We start from the raw sequence: 23,114 nt of genomic DNA on the forward strand, positions 1-23,114 counted from the left end.
GTTCAGTTTCACGGTTCTTATTTTATTATTATTTTAACTATTATTTTAACGATTACTATTATTTTTATTATTAGTCGCAACAATGTCTCATTTGCAAGCAGAAGTCTGAGTTTGGATTGGAATTTCAGTAAGGGTCCGATTCTGACCAGTCTGTCTCTTGAATGTGGCACGTGGGTTCTAATTTGAAGCTTGAATATCCACTTACTTTTGGCCACTTTTTAAACATCTGCTGAATTTTTGTTTTTTTTTGTTTTTTTTAGCAGATTTGTGGGAAACAGGCACCATCAGCTGAGAAAATTCACCCCGCAGTACTACACCCACAACGCGTAGCTCATTCTGATGCTTCACAGGCCCCCTAAAACAGAGCTCCCCATTAGCTAACATGTACACTGTTTATTTCCCATGTGGTAAAACATCATTCAGAAGCCTCTCTGCCACACTAAGCACAAACAGGTCTGCATTTTGCCCCACAGTCTACATGTACTACAGACAGTCAATGGTGGGAAAAAACTGTCTAGGACCCAGACGATTTTCCCACCATTGACTGCAATGCATTTCCAAGCAGCCTGTGGAGCAAGCCAGTGTGTGAGTGTGTGTATGTGTGTGTTCAGACAGCTTAACTCAGCTGTTGGCTTGGCTCTTTCTGGGCTCCCTGTTTTGAGTTTTGAGGGCTGCAGACTTGAAGGCTTTGACAACAGTTTGACCCCTGTGACCCCTATCCATGGTCCTCACTGGACGGTCAAGCACATAACCCGACTTTTTGACCTCACACTGACCTGCTCACAGGACTTTTTTTTTTTTTACCTTCTCCTTCTTCTGTGCTGATGCAAAAACCACTCTGATGGTGAGTCATGTGGATAACTTATATATATATATATTTATATCATACTGCTTCATATGGGGGTTACATCTGGGTCACCCCACTTTTGGTGACCCCAGGGTGCTTTGAAGGTGGTTATCAACCTTGCACTGTATCTACATCCTGTGCACAGTGTTTAGCAGCCAGGCTCATATACAGTACAGTGCCTGCGCATACATGCAAACATGCACACTCAACTTAAGCAGTCATGTGGCACACACAGTTGCCATGTGACGGCTTTTCCTTTTTTTCCTCCCCTCCTTTCTCCTATCTCTCTCTTTTTGGAGTTATGCTTATTGTGGGATGTCAGTGACTGCACTCATTACTATTATGGGATGCCACACGGGGGTGGGGGGGCGTCTCCATGGTAACCCCGGTTGCTAAGGGAGGGGGTGGAGGTGTGTATGTGTGTGTGTGAGGGGGGGGGGGGGGGGGGGGGTGATTGGTGTGCATGCATGGAGGAATGGGGAAGAGACTGTGGGAGAGGGAGGGGGTGAGTTGACTATTATGGTCTGTACGTTGCAAGGTAACTATGCAGGGTGGGGGAGGGGTGACTGAAGTGTGTGTATGTGTGTGTGTGAGTGGAGGGGGGATATTATGGGATGCCTGCCCCCTGATCTCTTTGTGTGTGTGCGCGCGCGCGCGGGGTGTGTGTAGTGTGCGAGGGAGAGAAAGAGGAGACGGCGTCGTGCGCACACGCTGCCACAAAAAAACACGGAAATATATTTAAATTGTATGTAAACCGTTACCTTAACAAAAAAGCGCTTCCAAGTATTGACTGAGACACAAACTGAGCCTGGAGTTATTGTTTTTGGGAGCTGTGTGAAATCAAGTTGTGAGTATGTCAGTTTTTGGTTTTTATTGTTTGTGGATTTACTTGAGTCAGGGTAAGGTGGTCGGGGTGAGATAGCCTCGGATGCCGGTGCTGTTAGACCGACATATTTTACGGTTAGATATTGTTAGTGTGTGAGCGGCTCGTTTCTTTCTCAAATCTGAACCTGGCCGCCGGTCAAGCTCGGTTAGCACGCATGCTAATGGGACGGAAACTAACGATAGTGGCAAGATGGCATGTCAGCTGAAGGCAGAGATGGAGTGAGTGAGGGTGCTAATCTTTGTCTGCTGTCCAACTTAATGGCCGGATAAAGTTCTATTTATTGTCCAAGAAGAAGCCCATGTGGTGGATGTTTTTGTTCCTCGGTGTTTTACCGGGTGCTGTGTTTTTGAATGCTCTTTAGCGCTAAATATTCACTTCCGTTTTCTCTTTTTTGTTCTTATTTCCCTGGCCGACTGCCCTCTCCTAACTACACAACACGCACCACGACCTGGGCAGTCTCTGGCTGGGTCACAACTCTGGATTACCCTAAAAAATAATAACTTTATTTAGTTAGCTAAACTGTTAGCTAACTAAATAGAAACTTTTCGGCTGTCCGCTATGTCTGGAAGCGAGGATGACAGAGATGATTACGGAGCTCCTGAGGACCGGTTAATGCACGGTAAGACAAGGCTCATTTGTTAGCTGAAACTGCTAATGTTCACCCTGGTTGTAGGCTAGCATGAGCAGATGTTTTTTGACATTCACATCAATCATGTTTCATTAGCAAAGCGCTAACTACTAGCCAGTCAATGCGGCTAACTACCGGTTAGCTAACGTTAGCAGCAACGTTAGCAAACTCGCGTCTTTCACGGCTGCGCTGATGTTGAACACCTCTTTTAAAGAAAATCACTGTTTTACCCCCAAACTGTAACCACACACGGCATGGCTGATAGTTGCATTGTCGTGAAGTCACGCCGACTAACCGGCATGTTCCAGGGGCCTAACGTTAGCCAGCTACCGGTATTTTTTTACGTGTCGATGACAAGATGGAGGCAGCCAGTTAGCTTGGAAGCTGGCGGATGACGTTCTGTAGCATTCCCCTCCTCATGGCCGGCGCCTTCGGTTTGAGTGTGGGGGGAAAAAGTAAAAAATAATCACATGTAGTGAAAAGATAGGTAACATCTCGCCTAATCGTTTTATTGTCTTAAATATACATTAGCGTTCACATGCTGGTGTAGCCGAAGATTGTATTGTTTACACTTTGTATAATTGAGACGAGAACGCGCAGCGCTCACGGTGGAAGCATTGAGAACAAATAGTCCTGCGAGTTTGATTCAAGCGTGTATTTGATAAATAATACTGACTTTTATTTATCAAATAACCCCAGTATAAGTCTGACATGTGGTGTGTATTAATAAATTATAATGTAAAGAGAAAGAAGAACCCTGCCATAAGGTTAATTTTTCTTTTTAGTGGTCCGTTTAATTAGAATTCATAGTTTTGTCATCTTATAATACTGAACGCTGCAGCTACTGCTGGTGGTACTCCAGTAAAAGCACTAACACCACACAGTAAAAGTACTCCATTAAAAGCAAAAGTGCAATGAAAATGTTACTTGAGTGAAAGTATGAAATTTTTGTCTGGAAAATGCAATTTAAGTATTGAAAGTAATGTGCAATTAGCATTACATTACTGTAGTTTGTTAATTTGCTTAGTTTGCTACTGATGATTAGTCAAGACACAAATACCTGTTTTTGTGATTTGCTCCAAGTCTGACTCGAATCGAGGTCTTAAGCCTACAGCTCTGGGCCCTGTTTACCAAACACACTTTAAAGCTAAGATGATGGCTACTCCAGCTATTAATGTATGGACTAAGATCATACTTTTGGAAAAATCCTCTTTGTTTTTTAGAAAACACTCTATTCTCAAAAGCTCTAGATTTCTTTGAAAATGGTTTATATTGGATTAGATTTCCCCCCTTCCAGTTTACAGTTGTGCACCCGTCCACATACGCATAGCTTGGTCTCCTTTATATGACCTAAAAAGCTCATCACATTAAAGCATCCTCTTTACCAGGTGCATCTTAATGGCAAATTGCCATTTACTTTTTACCATAGTCAATTACTTTAATAGGCTCTGAGTGCCATACCACTTCACTTTGAGCCTCTGAGGCAGCGCCAGAGACTGGAGTACAATCCTCTCTGCTGTAAGGCCTGCAGGAGTGTGGTAAATAATAATGACTAATCAGTTGTAAACTACAGTTTTAACCACTAGAAAAACTTGATTGGAATTAACTCCCTAATAAAAACGCCTTATAAAATGGAGTAGTAACCTAAACTAAGCTTATCCTGGCTATCAGGACTCCTGCTGGTTTTTATTCCAGCCATCTAATCAGGGGGCATTTTATACCATTTGAATGTGGTTACAGTCTGGTAAGGATGAGAGGAGAGCTAAATGATCCCACTCTGTTTCCTGGATTGTGTTATAAAACAAAAAAAGTAACAGTTAGTTGGTCACTATCAACTAACTGTTGGTTAGTTGATCCCTACCAGGATGTGGCATGTGGCTATAGGGATCAACTAACCAAGTTCATGTTTTTTGTTTACTTGCCAAATTGGCAAATCTAGTAAACAAACTGAACCACGGTCTAAATTTATCAGCATGTGGTAGGTGTTTTTTTCCCTGCATGATATGTAAGTGTCTGATGATGTGCATGCTATCTTCACAGTATTCTGTAATGTTATCACACGGCCCAAATACATTGACACACAGTCATTCCTCTGTGTGTCTTAACCATGAAATGTCTCCTCTGGCCTGATTTGTAGACGACGACGATGAGGAAATCTCAGAGAACGAGACTCCGAAGGTGAAGAAGAAGAAAAAGGCCAAGAAGAGCAGAGAGAGTAAGGGCAGCAAGAGGCGGTCGCGTAGAGAGGTATGTGTGTGTCGTCACTTACTGTGGCTACACCTTAAAAGTAAGAAAATATGTAAAGAATAGCACATGACCTTTTAACCTGATGTCCAGTTATGTTGTTGTGTTAAATGGAAACCAGGAAGGAATGATTAAAACCCAGACATGATTAATTTGGCCTCACACAATAAAAAGTGGGACCGTGCGCAGGCTTTGATTAATCTTCTCATGTAGGCAAAACAGCCAGCAAAGTCAAATTTGCTGGGAAGATGTAAAATACTTGCTGCTTTGGACAGTGAAAAAAGTTGCTAAGGTTCTATTCCTGCTGTTATTTGGTAGAATTTAATACATAAGATATATTTAATAACTAAGCATTTGACATGTTTTTACTCTCAGACATTTCACACCTGTCTAACCTGCGTATTTTGTGCATCTTTTTCCCTCTGGCCCTTCTCTAAATTATACAGAGACTGTTTTCCTTCTTAGTTTTTCTGAATTCCAGGGAGAAATTTGTTTTTCTCTCCCTTGCCCATTGTTTCTCAAACATTTTGGTCTCAGTTTGCTGACGACCGTCTTCATTCTCCCTGTTCCAGGAGCTACCTATTAGCTCCCCAGAGCCTATGGACATCGGTGGGGTGGAAGAGGCAGAAGACGGCGGCCCTGCCCAGCGCTCAGACAGCGAGGGGAGCGACTACACTCCAGGACGTAAGAAGAAGAAGAGAGCCAGCAGTGGCAAGGAGAAGAAGAGGAGCGGTGCTGGGGCCGACCGGAGCGCCGCCAAGAAGAAAGACCCGGAGCCAGAGGAAGATGAGGACGACGACGATGACGACAGCTCGGTAAGAAAAGCCAGGCAGATGATGGATATAAGAGTGTCAGGGTGTTTTAAGGCCAATAGTATTATGTTTTAGTGAAGTTCCTCAACACAGTTAAAGCAGAGAGCTGTACACTGAGTGTTCAGTCAGTCTAACATGATGGTGTTGGACGGTTAACATTGACCAGCAAACGTAAATAAGAGATATCGGACAGAAAAAGTTGTTTTTTTCCAAAGTGAGGTTTGAAACATCAAGTGAAAGGAAATCAAAACTCAGTTTGGTGGATTGGAAAAGAATAGTTGTTAAATTTCACACAGTTGACAACTATGCTGTCCATAGAAGGACTTAGACAGGTAATTATCTGAATAATTATGGTGTGGTTGGGTTCTTTTATTTTGGTTTATTCTGGGTTAGTGAAAGGTTTGCACTACATTACCTCACAACAATAATATAATGTTGACAAAAAATGATATTGACATAATGTTGTTGTGGTGAATTATACGAGTAGTGTGAGTTTTCAGGGTCTGTTGATTTTCATAATGTACAGAAATGAATAGACGCTTCTGTGCTGCCTGGAATGATGAAAAAAAAAAAGAATATTTAAGTGTCTAAAACATCATCATGTGCCAAACGATTGGCTGTGACATGAAGTGTATGTGAGTTGAAGTAAATGGGCCAAAACATGCAAAACCACCAGTTCTGTTCTTTTTAAAGTATGCTGTGTGACTGCCACAGCAAACAATGCACAAATATAATGAAACAACACGAATCTGAGCTCGCGGTTATTGTTATGGCATTAAAATGTTAATCATCTACAGTGCGGTCCGAAAGGTGCTCTTGTTGGAAAATAACTTTCATCACAGCCCTTTCTTTGGTGCGTGATGAGCAGCTACTGACTGTGTACCTGTAATGGAGTCGGTCATGGTTTGACAAACAGAGATGTGATATGAGAGATGGTTAAACAAAGAGCTGTGTCTGGTGGACTCGGAGCCCGGTGGCCAATAGGGGGCCTTGTAGTTAATGACACTTATGCAAAGGGTGGTGTGGGGGGTATGTGTGTGTGTGTCTGGGGGCCGGCGTGTAAGGCATATATGCTGTTACTATGGCAACCCTGTCTAGTGCCGCACCGCACTGCGCTCTTGACCCTTTTTCTTTTTGGTTAGATAAACACATTTTGATTCATTGGCCGAGCCGCCCTCAATCCAGTCTGCAGCCCGCTCTGCAAGACGGAGAAACGGGAAGCAGCTTTGGTGAAAGGCTGGTGCAGGAGGAAGGTGCAGGGCACGAACAGAGCAGGAAACCAGGTGTCTTCATTAAACTGGTCGTGTCTGAAATCAACCTTTGTGCTCACCTGATCCCTTACACTTTAGGGAAACGACCTGGATTTAAACTAAATTCATTTTATTGGTCAATATATTTACAAGTAACAGGCACCCAATCGAGACATAGGCAATTGATTTAAGTCATTTTTAAGCAAAACTAACTAACTTTTAGTTGTTCCAGCTCCTCCGCTGTGAGGATTTGCCTCATTTCTTTGTCTTACGTGATAGTAAACTGAATATGTTTGGGTTTCGGACTGTTGTTGTCAGATAAAACAAGACGTCTGAGGGCGTTACCCTGGGCTCTGGGAAATTCTGACTGTGCTTTGATTTGATTAATTGACAGCCAGAAGTGAAAGCTGTCAGCCTGTCAGTTGCTAATTTCAGATCTTCTTCGCCGACCACGTTAACCTCTTAACCATGCAGCCATGGTCTGACAGAGTCAGTGAAATATTTCATAAATGAAACGAACCTAGTTCTTTCAGTTATTGTGGAAAGGCTGTTACGCCACAGTTAACGTAAGCAAAATAATTTAGCTTATTTAAGGGTAAAATAATGCAATGGAACCTTGAATAAGAGGCTCTTACTGACCTGCTGGGCGAGGGGGTGACAAAAGTCTTTTTATAAGAGGTGTATGACACAAGGACACAGCAGAAATTTTTAAAGCCTCTACGTGAAGCTGTGTAGTTTTGTATTATGCCACAGATCCACATTGAAAGTCACAGCTGGTGCCACATGTTGGTCACTTGTTCTGTGCGTGATCAGTCAGTGCTGTAATCATCCAGCAGGAGCTTCTTACGTACAATGTTTGTGAATAATAATGTTCAGAAATACACTTTTTACAGCTTTGCACATGTTAGGGCTTTTCGGCTAAACCAGGTTGTCCACCACACACCGGTCATATAATCAATTGATCAGATTAGTATTGATTGCTCCTCACTTACTGAGTTAAAGTGGTCCTGAGAAAACAGGCTATGTTGTCAGAATCTGAGGTGGCAAGGAAAAGTAAGTGAACTGAACTGTGGAATTCTCTTCATTTATTTATAAACTGTGGTAATGGAATCGGCTAAAGCTAAAAGTGTTTATAAAAACACTCAAACATTTTGCTGTTTGCACAAGAATCATCGGCTGGCGTGAACCAGGCCTCACAAATGGTGTGAAAACGGGCACTGTATACCAACACGAACACTTCACACACAGGAAGTTTGACTTTTTGGCCCCGTTGGAACCCAGACTATAACGCATCAGAAACGCTGTGAGGAGGAGAGTCGAAGAAGTTCCTCAGAATATGTCTGAGCTCTGTAACAAAGAATGGTCCAAAATTCCTCCTGGACGTTGTGTAGGTCTGATTCACAGCGACTGGAAATGCTTGTTTGAGGTTATTGCTGGCAGTTCTGAAATCTCAGGGTTCACCTACTTTTTCCACCAGCACTGTGAACATTTAATGGGTGTGTTCAATAAAGACACAAAAGATTCTCACTGTTTAGCCTCGGCACATTGTGTTTGTCAGGTAGTTCCGAAGGGTTCACATACTTTTTCTTGCCACTGTCTATATATTGTATTTGGTATTTTCTCAGCACTAGGGAGTGCAGACAGGTCTAACAGCTGCTGTGCTGTTTGTGTCATGTTATGTGAATCATTGTCAGACAGACTGCCTTTGACCCGAGGGTCTAACTCAGGTTTCATTCATGTTTTTTTTACGTGTATGCTATGTGTGTGTGTTGTTTTTGGTTTAATTTTCACGTGACCGGCCCGTAAACCTCTCAGGCTCATCTTTTTGATATCGGTGCTTGTTGTTGTTGTGTTTCCTGTAGGAGCCAAAGTCTTCGTCCCAGCTGCTGGATGACTGGGGTATGGAGGATATCGACCACGTGTTCACTGAGGAAGACTACCGCTCTCTGACCAACTACAAGGCCTTTAGCCAGTTTGTCAGGTAGATGCGCACATTTGCACGTACACAAAGCTGAAAAATCCAGTGTTTTACAGAAACATGAGTCAAGAAATTTGCTTAGACATGGTCTGTTTTCTTTTTATGTGCTCATTAACATATTTTTCTCCCTGGAGAAAATTAGAAAAAATTCCCAATTTGATTTTCAGGTGCTCAGTTTTAGCAAAACCAAAAAAATTTTCAGCTGGATGTTCATATTTTTTGAGAAGCTTAAGTCCGCTCCATTTTTAATTTTCCGATACCTTTGTCTCCAGGCCCCTCATTGCAGCCAAGAACCCCAAGATCGCCGTGTCCAAAATGATGATGGTTCTGGGCGCAAAGTGGCGCGAGTTCAGCACCAACAACCCACTGAGGGGAGCCGCTGCCGCCAATGCCGCCCTGGCCACCGCCAATGTACCCGCCGCCGTTGACACCATGGTGGCAGAGGTCGCCCCGGGTGCGGCTGCACCTCCAGCCCCAGCAGAGCCTCAGCAGCCCCCTGCACCACCGCTACGCAAGGCTAAGACCAAGGAAGGCAAAGGTACAGTAGGCAGTAGGGCTCAAAACAGATCAATATCAAAGCTGGGTTTGGATATCACAACCAGATATCAAAAGTAAAAGAAAATGGGAGCTTTCACACATAACTAACAACGGCCTGGATCTCAGGCTGCTCTGTATTCTGAGGGTGAGTGTGTGAGTGAACTCTGTTTTCTCTGTTTTGTTCTGCAGGTCCCAACGCTCGCAAGAAGTCAAAACCTGCGCCAAAACCACAAGAGAAGAAGAATAATGCCAAGACCAAGAAGGTGGCTCCTCTGAAAATCAAACTGGGAGGCTTTAATAGCAAGAGGAAACGCTCATCGGTACGAGTTTCCCCTCTCTCTCTTGTTTCTTGTATCCACTTTTGTGCCTGTGTACAGTGCATGCACAGGAAGGTGTCTTTAACACAGCTGGAAATTGTGTGTGTGTGCTCAGAGTGAAGAAGATGAGCCTGACGTGGACAGCGATTTTGAGGATGGCAGCATGAACAGCGTCTCCGTCTCAGAGGGATCAAACAGTCGCAGCAGCCGCAGCAAAAAGAAGCCGTCCAAGAGCAAACCCAAGAAGAAGAAAGGTATGTCTCCATGTCCTGGGTGTATGAGACTGGGATAGGATGTAGGTCCTGCACATGAATTCAGTCCACCTCTGAGTCCTGGTCATCATTGTCCTCTTTTTCCCGGGTTTTTTCTTCTTCTTATGACTAATTGCATAATTCTCAATTTTGTGCTGGGACAGTAAGCATTGCTTTCTGTCCGACGCCGTGTTCATTGTTTGGTAGCTTCACACCACGCGTGCATGCGTGAATTCGATGAAAATAAAATGAGAATTGATTCAGAATCGGAGAATCTATTTTATCAACACAGCTCTAGTGTGCAGAGTAAAGAATTAAAAGTCTGTGGAGTGCGCAACAACATGAGGAGGTGTATGAACTCACAACTCGCACACATTAGTCACTGTGACTGAGTCAGCGGAATATGGTATATTTAGAAGGACGACATGTTGGTCTGGGTAGTCGCCTGCCGACACATCCTCTGTAGCTGCCGCCACAATACCGATGCTCCGCTCAGACGACATCACTGGTGAATTCAGATCAGCAGCTGAAAAATGTCCTTACAGAGACGCGACAGATCCAGTGTGGAAATCCTTTAAACTGCAGTTGTTTGTGAGGAGTGTAGGTGAAAAGTTAGGGTTTGTTGCCCTTGAAATTTGTCAAGATACTCACATTACATACGTGCTACAACTTCTCTGCCGCAACGCAAAACTTGTCAGTGTCAGTTTAAGCTTTATTTGCATTAAAACTACGTGTCGATCTGTGAAGGTTTTCGATCTGTTTATATTTTTGCAGTGGAACCTGAATCTATTCCATCCTGTTGGTGTTATTGAGGAAATTTGGTCTTGACGGGGGGAAATGACTCACTGAGTGGGTTTTCCTCTGACAAACAACATAAACACAGATCAGAAAGTGATAAATGCAGAGCCCGGGTTACAGCACACGTCACATCCTGTGTCTCTATTAAATGTCAGATGTCAGGAGGTGTTTTGTTAAGTTTTTTTTTTCCCCCTCCTCATCAGAAGCAGAGGATGGTGATGGCTATGAGACGGATCACCAGGACTACTGTGAGGTTTGCCAGCAGGGTGGAGAGATCATCCTGTGTGACACCTGTCCCAGGGCATACCACATGGTCTGCCTGGATCCTGACATGGAGAAAGCACCTGAGGGCACGTGGAGCTGCCCACACTGTGTAAGCAACATGTTTATACTTTTAGATTGTAACCTCATTACTGACTCAGTCCCTTAAAGTAATAGTCAATTAAAGTTTTCCCGTAGGCTGCTGGTTTCACTGAGTGACAAAAAGTCACAGCAGAGTAAAAGCATCACAGAGTCCACTGAGAACTATCGAATCAGTCAGTCATTAAACAGAACAGAAAGTTTAAGAGTGTGAAAAATAAAACATGGCATTTCCAATCCCAGGAGAAGGAGGGCATCCAGTGGGAGGCCAGGGAGGAGGGCTCAGATGGCGAGGAGGACAACGGCGAAGCAGGAGAAATGGAGGAGGATGACCACCACATGGAGTTCTGCAGGGTCTGTAAAGATGGAGGAGAGCTCCTTTGCTGCGACTCGTGCCCCTCGTCGTACCACATCCACTGCCTCAACCCACCTCTCCCAGAGATCCCCAACGGAGAGTGGATCTGCCCCCGCTGCACGGTGAGTTGCCCACAGTCGGGGTCAAAAGAGACGATTGATGTGAAGATGACCTGTCACCTGTCAAATCTGCTATACCAAAGTTTGTACATTGTTTGACTGAAAAATTGGAAACGTTTTTTTTCTATTGATCCAGCAGGTATCTGTGTGCTTGTGGTTAAAAAACAATCATGGTTTCATTCTTTGACCAACTCAAGAAATCAAAGCAGAGGCACATTAAGAGATTCTGCCAGCAGTCACATGACTCTGATTAAACACTCGGTTGTCAACTTCAAGATCAGAGAAATATTGTGGGATTTTGAGAATTTTTCAAAATAATTAGTTTGATTCAATTAATCGTAATCGAAACTTTTTATTCTCTAAGTCTTAAGTATGTTTTTAGAAAATATGGGATAAACAACCATCTCTCCCCCATTCCAGTGTCCACCCATGAAGGGGAAGGTCCAGAAGATCCTGACTTGGCGATGGGGCGACCCCCCTCCTCCCACACCAGTCCCTCGCCCTCCAGACCTTCCTGCAGACGCCCCAGACCCCGCCCCGCTGGCAGGGCGGCCGGAGAGGGAGTTCTTTGCCAAATGGTCCAACATGTCGTACTGGCACTGCTCCTGGGTCACAGAGCTCCAGGTGTGTGGAACAGACACGCACAGACACACACACACACACACACACACACACACACACACACACACACACACACACACACACACACACACACAAGTTAAAAAGCTCATTTGATCTTGTTTCATATGATGGTTTGTAAATTTCCTCCCACTCCTTCTTCCTCCACCAGCTGGAGCTCCATTGCCAGGTGATGTTCAGGAACTACCAGAGGAAGAATGACATGGACGAGCCGCCGCCCATCGACTTTGGTGATGGAGAGGAGGACAAGAGCGTTAAGAGGAAGAACAAGGACCCCATGTACGCACAGCTGGAGGAGAAATACCTCCGCTTTGGAATCAAGATGGAGTGGCTGATGATCCACCGCATCCTCAACCACAGGTCGGGAGCCCTAATATTGTGGATGGTCATGCCATGCTTAGTCTTCTGGATGGAATCATCGGCCAAACACGAAAATAAGTAAAATCAAAGTGAAGATTTTCTTCTCTTCTGTTTTTTTCCAGTGTGGACAGAAAAAATAACGTCCACTACCTGATCAAGTGGAGAGAACTGGCATATGATCAGGCAACCTGGGAGGCCGAGGACATGGACGTACCTGAGTTTGACACCTACAAGCTGCAGTATTGGAACCACAGGTAAGATACAACAACACTGTTAAGCTGCGATGTTACGTAGACACACACCTGCGTGCAGCCGCTAACAGCACCTGCTCCTTTCCTAACCGTGAGCGTTTGTTCCAGAGAGCTGATGATGGGAGAGGAGGGGAGACCCGGGAAGAAGATCAAGGTGAAAGGAAGAGTTAAGCGGCCGGACAGGCCTCCTGAGAACCCCGTCATAGATGTAAGTCCAAACTATGGATTGTTTATATTGTTATGAAATTTTAATGAATCATTTTTTGAGTCAGTGGCTGGTACTTTGTGATAAACGCATTTACAATGGATTTTGACAATTCAGCTTCATTAGACACTTGAAATCTTTATTAAATCCAGCGTACGGTCATACCTGCTTTTTTACAAAGAGGATGTGTCTTTGTTTAAATCTGTAACAGTCCTGTGTTTATAAACCTGTTCCTGGTTTCTGCTTCCAGCCAACAATAAAGTTTGAGCGTCAGCCGGAGTACCTGGACAGCACGGGTGGGACGCTGCACCCCTACCAGCTGGAGGGACTGAACTGGCTGCGGTTCTCCTGGGCTCAGGGCACAGACACCATCCTGGCCGACGAGATGGGTTTGGGAAAGACGGTCCAGACTGCCGTCTTCCTGTACTCGCTCTATAAAGAGGTGGGTGCCTGTGAAGACGCTGGGTTATGTTTTCTGTTGTTGTTGTGTGTGTTAGCACTCCCTCTGGGACCACACGCTGAAACTGTATACGGTGGTTTTGTGGTAAAATGCTTTGGATGTGCCTTTGATGTACGATTCCTTTCAACCTGTTTTTTGAAAACATGAGCTCAGTGCATAAAGTAGAAGTGAGTTTTGATTTTAGGGTTGTCTTTTCCATGATCTTTCATATTTAGCTTAAAACTGATTGTCTGTGTGACAGTGAAGCTGTCTATAAGTAGCTGTCATCCCATTGGCCAGGGAGCCATCCAGCCATTTTGTATAAGGCAGGTGAAATCTGACGACATTAAGTTGGATCTCAGTAAACACTCAGACACTGATCGTGTGTGTGGCTACTGCCACCTAAAGGTGGGAGGCCAGAATGCACTTCCTGTCAGAGCAGTAAATGCTCTGGAAGTAGTTTTGAACTTAATTTGATGATTTTTAAACCAAATGTGTTTGTTTTCACGCTGCATTTACCTCTTTTTGTTTTATAAACCTTTTTTTTTTTTTTTTTTTTTTTTTTTTAAATAGGATCAATAAGTCAATCGACCATCATTTAAGTCACTGTTTTGTACGACACATTGAGTTGACTTCCTCTCTCAAACTCCAGGGCCACTCCAAGGGGCCGTTCCTGGTCAGCGCCCCGCTCTCTACCATCATCAACTGGGAGCGAGAGTTTGAGATGTGGGCGCCCGACATGTACGTAGTGACCTACGTCGGAGACAAAGACAGCAGAGCCGTCATCAGGGAAAACGAGTTCTCCTTTGAGGATAACGCCATCCGAGGAGGAAAGAAGGCCTCCAGAATGAAGGTGAGAGGCGAAGGACTGAAAACAAATTTCCGGACAAAAAGAATACATATATAAATCAGCAGTATTTAAAACATCAACATCTTTCGTGTTAATTTCCTCCAACAGAAAGACTCATCGATCAAGTTCCACGTGCTGCTGACGTCTTACGAGCTGATCACCATTGACATGGCCATCCTGGGTTCCATAGACTGGGCCTGTCTGGTGGTGGATGAGGCCCACAGGCTTAAAAACAACCAGTCCAAGGTACAGATGGACAGTGTCCTGGGTTTATTTTTGTTTAACAGTTAAATAAAGTCTGTTGTCGCCGCTGCACCATATTTCCAGGCAAGATAAAAGTTTGTGTACAGAAGGATTGTTTCTCATGCCGAAGCTACTGTTGGAATGTGGCAGGTCCATTTAGTAGTAGAATTGGAGCTTTTGATCAGATCATATTATCTTCATCTACAGGTTATCATAACTGTATGTTTTTCTTCGAGTTGTTTCTTGTAAACCACTGAAAACTTGCACACAGCTGCAGCTGAACTTTCACTCACCCTGAAACAGCTGTAAACACGTTCTTTGTTTCCTCTGCTTTAGTTTTTCCGGGTGTTGAACAACTACCCTCTGCAGCACAAGCTGCTGCTGACTGGAACTCCTCTGCAGAACAACCTGGAGGAGCTTTTCCACCTGCTCAACTTCCTCACACCTGAGAGGTTCAGGTAGGCTCCAGATTCTGTTTTGTGAAATATTCCTTTAAAAGCTGTAAACCTGCAGCAGTTGACTTCTGTAGCTGCTACCAGCAGTGGGGCTGTGGACTTGTACTGAGCAGGAAAACGACTCCTCACAATAACTGGCATGTCTGCGTCTCCCTCTCTGTCCGCAGCAACCTGGAAGGCTTCCTGGAGGAGTTCGCCGACATCGCTAAGGAGGACCAGATCAAGAAGCTGCACGACATGTTGGGTCCGCACATGCTCAGGAGGCTGAAGGCTGACGTCTTCAAGCACATGCCCTCCAAGACCGAGCTCATCGTCAGAGTGGAGCTCAGCCCCATGCAGAAGTGAGTCAGGAGGAGTGAGAGTTACGCTGACTGGGGTTAAGATCTAAAAGCTAAAGACCTAAGGATTACACACAACTGGAGAGGAAAGTTAGAAAATAAGACAGAATAAAAAGAAAGGGGTAAATGTGTGCACTCTCTGTTTGCAGGAAGTATTACAAATTCATCCTGACGAAAAACTTTGAGGCCCTGAACACCAAAGGAGGAGGAAACCAGGTTTCCCTGCTCAACGTCGTCATGGATCTCAAGAAATGCTGCAACCACCCCTACCTCTTCCCTGCAGCAGCTATGGTACGACCCGGACGTCAGCGAGAAGCCATGCTTTTTTTTTTTTTTTTTTTTTTTAGAAAGGGGTGAAATGTTAAGAAGTTTAGATTATATTTCAGGGCAGACTGTTGAAGATATTTAAGACATTTCTACTCAAAGGATTTAATTTGGATAGACTGTGGTTTTAGGAAACAATACTGCTTTTTGAATCCACCCTTAGCGCGGCTCTCTGCAGACATTTCAGAGTTAGCAAAGCTGTAATGTTTTATTGGTTACTCCAAACAGGAAGCCCCAAAGATGCCTAACGGGATGTACGACGGCAACGCTCTAACAAAGGCTGCTGGGAAACTGCTGTTACTGCAGAAGATGATGAGGAAGCTGAAGGAGGGAGGACACAGAGTGCTTATCTTCTCCCAGGTAAAACACCAGAGAGAGGATCTGCAAGCAGGTGGAATTAAATGAAAAATCTCGTCAGCTTTTCCTAACAAACCGTCGCCTCTGTGCTCTGCTGCAGATGACCAAGATGTTGGACCTGCTGGAGGACTTCCTGGAGAACGAGGGATACAAATACGAGAGGATTGACGGAGGAATCACAGGAGGGATGAGACAGGAAGCTATTGATCGCTTCAATGGTGAGACTGGGAGCACAAACACAAATTCAGTGATTTAATCTTTGCTTCGTCTTCTGTCACTGACTTCTACTTATTCATTTCACTGCTGATAATTAAAACAAGTGGTCTTTTTTTTTCTTTCTGCTTTCCGTCAGCTCCTGGTGCTCAGCAGTTTGCCTTCCTGCTGTCAACGAGGGCCGGAGGCCTGGGTATCAACTTGGCCACGGCCGACACCGTCATCATCTACGACTCAGACTGGAACCCTCACAACGACATCCAGGTACAGGACGAGTACTGCCCCTCCCTCCTTTTATCAGACATTATAAAGCATTGTTTTGTTTGTTCGCACCAACGTGTCTAACCCCCCCCTCCTCCCCCCTTCCTCCCCCCCAGGCCTTCAGCAGAGCTCATCGTATCGGTCAGAACAAGAAGGTGATGATCTACCGCTTCGTTACCAAGGCGTCTGTGGAGGAGAGGATTACTCAGGTGAATATTATGGGTTCAATACACACAGTGATTTAACAATGTCCTCCATCATCCACTGTCAGTGGCTGCTTTTGTTAGCTGCATGTAATAACCAGCGTGTAGGAAAAAAATGTTATACTTCTAATTTTCAGACCAGCCATGTTAACTAATTGTCCTCTTTCTTTCCTCCCTCTGTCCAGGTTGCCAAGAAGAAGATGATGCTGACTCACCTGGTGGTCCGACCTGGTCTCGGATCCAAGACCGGCTCCATGTCCAAACAAGAACTCGACGACATCCTCAAATTTGGAACAGAGGAGCTCTTCAAGGACGAGGGAGAAGGTGAGGGTGGATGAGCACCAGTAGACAGGTTTATCTGCTGGTGAGGACGTTGAGAAGATATTTTAACTGATGTCTGGGCGTCCTCAGGTGAGAACAAGGAGGAGGACAGCAGCATCATTCACTACGACGATAAGGCCATCGACCGCCTGCTGGACAGAAACCAGGACGCCACCGACGACACGGAGCTGCAGAGCATGAACGAGTATCTGAGCTCCTTCAAGGTGGCTCAGTATGTGGTCAAAGACGAGGAGGAGGAGGTGAGCGTCCACGGCTGGTTACAGGGTCTCATGTGGTGTGGGGGGGGGGGGTCAGATCTACCCTGTTTTCTTTTTGACATCGTCCCCCGCCACCTATTTCCTCTCTCGTCCTTCTCTCATGTTCTGTCCCTCCATCTTTTCCCTGCCATTCAGGAGGAGGAGGTACAACGGGAGATCATCAAGCAGGAGGAGAGCGTGGATCCGGACTACTGGGAAAAGCTGCTGCGTCACCATTACGAGCAGCAGCAGGAGGATCTGGCCCGCAACCTGGGCAAAGGCAAACGTATCCGCAAGCAGGTCAACTACAACGACGGCTCACAGGAAGACAGAGGTAAGAAGAGGGGGAGAGTGTTGCAGATATGTTTGCAGATACAGTTTCTATTGGCTCTCAGTGACTTTACACATCGTGCCAATTATAATATGTGGGAAAATAGACACAGACGTACAGCAAAGCTGAACTAAGCCAAGTCAAGTCAGGAAAATTCTAGTTTGACATTTTAATATTTTTCTAAAGACTAAAAGTCCAGTGGGTCTGGCCTCTGAAATCGTCAGACTACATTACCCATAATGCAGTCTGTCGTCATCTTAGTCTTTGTAAGAAGGGAAGGAAGATGCCGGAGCCACCCACACACACTGCGGGTCACATAATTACAGACTCTTGTGTATTTAAGAAAAAGAGGATGATTTATGATGCTACAGCACAGATCTGTGTGTTTACATGAATAAACAAGATCATCAGGTTAACACTGTCACTTCACAACACGAGCACAGGTCTCATAAGTGTCCCTCTGTGTCTTTATATGTCACGTTGACGTGTTATTGGACTGTGGATTTAAAAACCTCCTTCTATGATTCTTTTCTCTTTTTTTTATCTCACAGCTGATTGGCAGGATGACCAGTCTGATGGCCAATCAGATTACTCCGTGGCATCCGAGGAGGGAGACGAGGACTTTGATGAGCGAACAGAAGGTAGGGACAGTTATTTGTCCTTGTCTGTAGAAGCACAGAACCTGTTCATCTGATACTGAAAGTGTGCTGTGTGATGTAAAGTTTTCTGTGCAGCACTTACATAAAATAAAAATCTGAAATGACACAGCACACCTGCCTGAACACAGATCATCAGCAGTTATCTGTATAATCACCACAGCTCGTTTGTCTCTGCAGCCAACTCTCGCAGGCCGAACAGGAAGGGCCTGAGGAACGACAAAGACAAACCGCTGCCCCCCCTGCTGGCCAGGGTGGGAGGCAACATCGAGGTGAGGAGCTGTAGCTCAGGACCCTTTGGTATCCTTCTGTCAAACACCTGCACTGGTTTTCCAGTGGTGTTTATTAAACCAACACAACAGACTTTTACAAACCTCAGCATAAAAATGCTTCCTGCATATAAAGGCTGATGTTTTATCCTCTGCCGTTTCCCAGGTGTTGGGTTTCAACTCTCGGCAGAGGAAGGCCTTCCTGAATGCAGTGATGCGTTATGGGATGCCTCCGCAAGATGCCTTCACCACCCAGTGGCTGGTCCGAGACCTGCGAGGGAAGTCTGAGAAAGAGTTCAAGTAAGAAACGCTCCAACGTCTCCAGCCAAATACGTCAATTCGCTTCTAGACCTCATCTCACACTTCGCTGATTTTAGGATTTAAAACCATTATTTTTGTTACATATTTATTTATTAAACTTATCTTAAATACATTTTTAGGGATCCTTGAGAAAATGTCTGGTTGTATTCAGACTGAAGGGACTTAATAATCTAACCTGATGCTGGAGTTTACATTTATCAAACCTTTTTATTTTGCACGTTTGCTTTATCTTCCGTTAATCCTCTCTCTCTCTCTCTCTCTCTCTCTCTCTCTCTCTCTCTCAGGGCCTACGTCTCTCTGTTTATGCGTCACCTCTGTGAGCCCGGAGCCGATGGCGCTGAGACCTTCGCAGACGGCGTCCCCAGGGAAGGGTTGTCACGGCAGCACGTCCTCACCCGTATCGGCGTCATGTCACTTATTCGCAAAAAGGTGACAAACGCAAAGCGAGCAAGAGCAACAGCATTTTTTTAATCATTTGGTTTATTAGTTCACAAAGAGGAAGTTTAAAATCACAGATTTTGGTTTGACAGGTTTTTTTGTATCGGCAGTAAAATGTTAAGAAATCAGCTTCGTGCTGACTCATTATTCTCTGCATGTTTTTCCAGGTCCAGGAGTTCGAACATGTGAACGGTCAGTGGTCGATGCCGTGGATGGCCGAGCTGGAGGAGAACAAGAGGGCCGCAGCTCAGCCCGACTCCCCCGGAAAAACCCCGTCCACCGGAACCCCCGCCGACACTCAGCCCAACACGCCTGCTCCAGGTAACACACACACACACACACACACACACACTGTACTACACTGCATTACTCAAACTGAAAGTTTGTACTGTTACAAAATGAATAAAAAATATAAATAGTGGATCTGTTTGTTTTTGTAGTTGATGAGTCCTCAAAGAATGACGAGGCAGTGAAGGACGGAGAGAAGGAGGTGAAGAAAGAAGGCGAGGCAGAGAAGAACGGCAAAGAGCCTGGAAAGGCGGCAGACGAGGTAAAGACATGATGCGTTTGAGACACGAAAAAGAGCGAGGCCCTTAAAACTTCCACTTGCTGAAGTGAAAAGTACAGGGGGAATTTCTTTTCTGAGACATGACACAGAATCCACTTCCTCTTCCCGTCTCCTCCAGGTGATCGCCATCCCGGACGACGACGAGAAGAGTCCGTCAGCGGAGCAGGAGAAGAAGAAGAACGGGGAGGAGCCGATGGAGACGGACAAACCGAGCAACGGAGAAGCAGAGAGCGTGAAAGAGAAGGACGGCGAGAAAGAGAAGGAGGGAGAGAGCGAGAAGAAGAGTCCGGAGGGAGGAGAGGAAACAAAGCCGCCTTCAGAGGCAAAGACGGAGGGGTCAGAGGTCAAACCTGAGGAAACTGAGGTCAAAGGTAAAACTCTACATGCTCCTATTTCCAGATTTTTATTTTTGGTGCCATGGAACAAATGTTCATCAATGTTCAATTCGAGTTTCACAGTTTTATATCAGAGGTTAATCAACCTTCGTGTTGTTTCGTGTTTGTTTTTTTAATGTTTTGCAGCAGAAGAAAAGAAAGACGAAAAGACAGAGAAGATGGACACCACTCCTCCTGCAGATGAAAAGAAAGGTACCAAAGCCTGTGCTTTTCTTTTAAATCTCTCACACAGGAACAAACAGCGATGAGATTTATTTTCCTCTGATTATTTGCTGTTTTCCTCGTGTGTAATCCTCCTCAGTGGGTCTCTGCCGTCAGCTTTATTCCTTCTCTATTCGTGCAGTCAGTTATTGTGTCTCCTCTCACGCTCCTGCTGCAGATCTGAAGGAGGAGAAGGAGGCTCAGAAGCCGGAGGAGGCGACCAAGCTGCAGAACGGAGACAGCAGTAAGGAGAGCGCAGCCTCGGCGGGCTCCGCCTCAGCTGGGGCAGCCAGCGAGGAGAAGAAGAAGGCGAAGACCAGGTTCATGTTCAACATCGCGGACGGAGGATTCACAGGTACAGACACGCACACGCAGAAACACACACACAGCGTGAGGTTGTGTCTTCACTATGCCGCTGACGTCCTCCTCCTTTGTCTTTCAGAGTTGCACTCTTTGTGGCAGAACGAGGAGCGAGCTGCCACGGTTACCAAGAAAACCAACGAGATCTGGCACCGTCGTCATGACTACTGGCTGCTGGCCGGCATCATACAGTATCCTTTTCCCACCTGAATGATTGGCTCGCACGTAAAGGCGGGGTGTGGGGTGGGTGGGGTGTAAAAGGGAATTATTTGTCTTTGAATTCATCCGCTGTGACCTTTGACCCCTGACAGTGTCACATAAACTTGTTGTTGCCCTTGACCGCGACCCCCTGCAGACACGGCTATGCCCGCTGGCAGGACATCCAGAACGACGTCAAGTTCGCCATCCTCAACGAGCCCTTCAAAGGAGAGATGAACAGAGGGAATTTCCTGGAAATCAAGAACAAGTTCCTCGCCCGAAGGTTCAAGGTACGAGAGAAAACGCTGAGCGATGAAGAAGAGCAGCCTCGATGAGTCGCAGTTTCTAAATCTCCGTTTTTAGTTTCACACACTGTAACTGAACAGTTTATTCCGTGCGTGGAAATGAAATGAAAATCTGTTCAAACTAATTTAAAGCCTCTGGGGACTGTTGACTGTTGTGTCGTTGTTGTGTTGCAGATTTAAATTTGTTTACTTCGGTGTGAAAATCACCAGGTTATTGTTGGTTTTGCGGGAACACTGAGCCTCGTTCTCTCTCCTCCAGTTGTTGGAGCAGGCGCTGGTGATCGAGGAGCAGCTTCGTCGCGCCGCTTACCTCAACATGTCCGAGGACCCCTCCCACCCCTCCATGGCCCTCAACACCCGCTTCAGTGAGGTGGAGTGTCTGGCTGAGTCCCACCAGCACCTCAGCAAAGAGTCCATGTCCGGGAACAAACCGGCCAACGCCGTCCTGCACAAAGGTAAAGACGGTTTATGGAGAGGGGGACGTCAGGAGGGTTTCAGTGTGATGGGGTGTTTGCTTTCCTTCTCTGAGTTCTAGTTCCTTATTGCTCTCTCTGTGTGTCAGTGCTGAAGCAGTTGGAGGAGCTGCTGAGTGACATGAAGGCAGATGTCACCCGCCTCCCAGCAACCATCGCCCGGATACCGCCGGTTGCTGTGCGCCTCCAGATGTCTGAGAGGAACATCCTGAGCCGGCTGGCGAGCCGAGGGCCCGAGACACAAACGCAGGCACAGACACAACAGGTAACATACACACACACACACACACACACACAGAGACACACACAGTGTACATCACTCACGTGGTGTAAAAATTTCTGGTTTATTCATCAAGAATTTTAATTTTATAAAATTAAAAATTAAAACTCCCCTTTTTTTTTAAATCTGTAGTTTTATCTTGTAACAGTCGTCGTCACAGCATCACAGCGCTGTCTGACTGTTCGGGTTATTTATTTTTTAAATTTTAAATGCAGCACGCAGGATTTTACCTAATACATAAAGTAATAAAAGTTTATTTATACTGTTAGATAGTAAAGATTTTCCCTCAGCATCACATAAAACTGCCCACAGGTCAAACTGTGCCCCAGGATGCTGCGGTCACATACTCACACATTTCATTATTAAACTGCGGATTAAACTTCGACATGTTGTTGTTGTTGTGGTGTTTTGGGGTTTTTTTGCTTATAGCAAAGTACTATCAGATCTTTGGGTTTCGATAAGGTGAGATAAGCTGAATGGAGTATGTAGAACGTGTAATGAAGCTGATCATTAAGTGGCGTTTTGAGATGAGGTTGAATGAGACGCTCACACTTTGTTTCTCGTCTCTGTCTTCTCGTCCGCAGATGTCGCAGCAGTAGACTGAAACTCGGCTCTTTACCTCGAAAACCACCCCCTGCCTCACCTCGACATTCCTGATTGGTGCACAGCAGAATGATGGACAGCGTGCCCAAGCTTGAAGCCACGCCCAGTTCAGCCCCCCCCCCCCCCCCCCCAAACAGACTTTACAGAGTTTTTCTGGAGGATCGAATCCCTTCCCGACCCCCAAGTTTGAGGCTGTGGACAGAAAAGCTATTTTATTTTTTTCCTCCTTTTTTTTTTATTTCTGTATTAATATTATTGATATAATGTTATTATGATGGTTTTTTGGGACCTAAATAAAAAAATGTAATAAAGCATTTGTTTGTTCTGTTGGAGGCAGTAGAGAGAAATGCAACCTAACAAACATGGATGTAAACAGTTCAGGATTTAAAGCAGCGATCGACAACAACAACACTCAGCTTCACAGTGAGTTTCAGCTCATTGTTTATCCGTCGGGACACAACTTTACCGTCCTGGTTCACCCTCGCTGTGTCGTTTTCAGCCGGAGAAACAGCTGTGAAAAGAGGGAGTGCTGGGGATTGATCAGGTGGGCACATACACACTGATTTACTATGAGTACATCGATCTTCCTCTTATTCTCTCTGAGCACGTTTATTCCAG

At 45.3% G+C, this 23,114-nt stretch overlaps 1 protein-coding gene across 5 annotated transcripts; it reads left to right on the forward strand.

Moving 5' to 3' along the window:
* Positions 1-1,525: 1,525 nt before the first annotated feature.
* chd4a (chromodomain helicase DNA binding protein 4a) lies at positions 1,526-22,807 on the forward strand. 5 transcript variants are annotated; one of them, XM_041052904.1, is made up of 41 exons: positions 1,526-1,698; positions 2,190-2,352; positions 4,499-4,608; positions 5,178-5,420; positions 8,530-8,648; positions 8,918-9,183; positions 9,372-9,502; positions 9,615-9,753; positions 10,752-10,921; positions 11,152-11,385; positions 11,803-12,006; positions 12,173-12,381; positions 12,504-12,635; positions 12,741-12,840; positions 13,088-13,279; positions 13,929-14,129; positions 14,235-14,372; positions 14,706-14,827; positions 14,992-15,165; positions 15,312-15,453; positions 15,715-15,846; positions 15,944-16,061; positions 16,196-16,320; positions 16,434-16,526; positions 16,706-16,844; positions 16,932-17,101; positions 17,255-17,432; positions 17,981-18,070; positions 18,266-18,357; positions 18,521-18,654; positions 18,960-19,104; positions 19,281-19,434; positions 19,554-19,663; positions 19,800-20,052; positions 20,200-20,268; positions 20,456-20,632; positions 20,720-20,828; positions 20,993-21,125; positions 21,400-21,595; positions 21,703-21,878; positions 22,478-22,807. In XM_041052904.1, the coding sequence occupies exons 2-41, from the start codon at positions 2,292-2,294 to the stop codon at positions 22,490-22,492; spliced, it is 5,895 nt and encodes a 1,964-aa protein (XP_040908838.1). In that variant the 5' UTR covers positions 1,526-1,698; positions 2,190-2,291; the 3' UTR covers positions 22,493-22,807. The 5 variants fall into 5 exon arrangements, with proteins under 5 accessions (XP_040908838.1, XP_040908837.1, XP_040908839.1 ...); XM_041052903.1 differs by having other exon boundaries at positions 1,526-1,694; XM_041052905.1 differs by having other exon boundaries at positions 1,526-1,694; positions 20,203-20,268.
* The last annotated feature ends 307 nt before the right edge of the window (positions 22,808-23,114 follow it).

Source organism: Toxotes jaculatrix, chromosome 13, assembly GCF_017976425.1.
Source record: "Toxotes jaculatrix isolate fToxJac2 chromosome 13, fToxJac2.pri, whole genome shotgun sequence".
Lineage (NCBI taxonomy): Eukaryota > Metazoa > Chordata > Actinopteri > Toxotidae > Toxotes > Toxotes jaculatrix.

Coding starts and splice junctions, on each gene's coding strand:
- chd4a (XM_041052904.1), top strand. CDS start 2,292: ATGTCTGGAAGCGAGGATGACAGAGATGATTACGGAGCTCCTGAGGAC. Junction 17,102..17,254: donor TCAAAGACGAGGAGGAGGAG/GTGAGCGTCCAC, acceptor CCTGCCATTCAG/GAGGAGGAGGTACAACGGGA. Junction 19,105..19,280: donor TGTCACTTATTCGCAAAAAG/GTGACAAACGCA, acceptor ATGTTTTTCCAG/GTCCAGGAGTTCGAACATGT.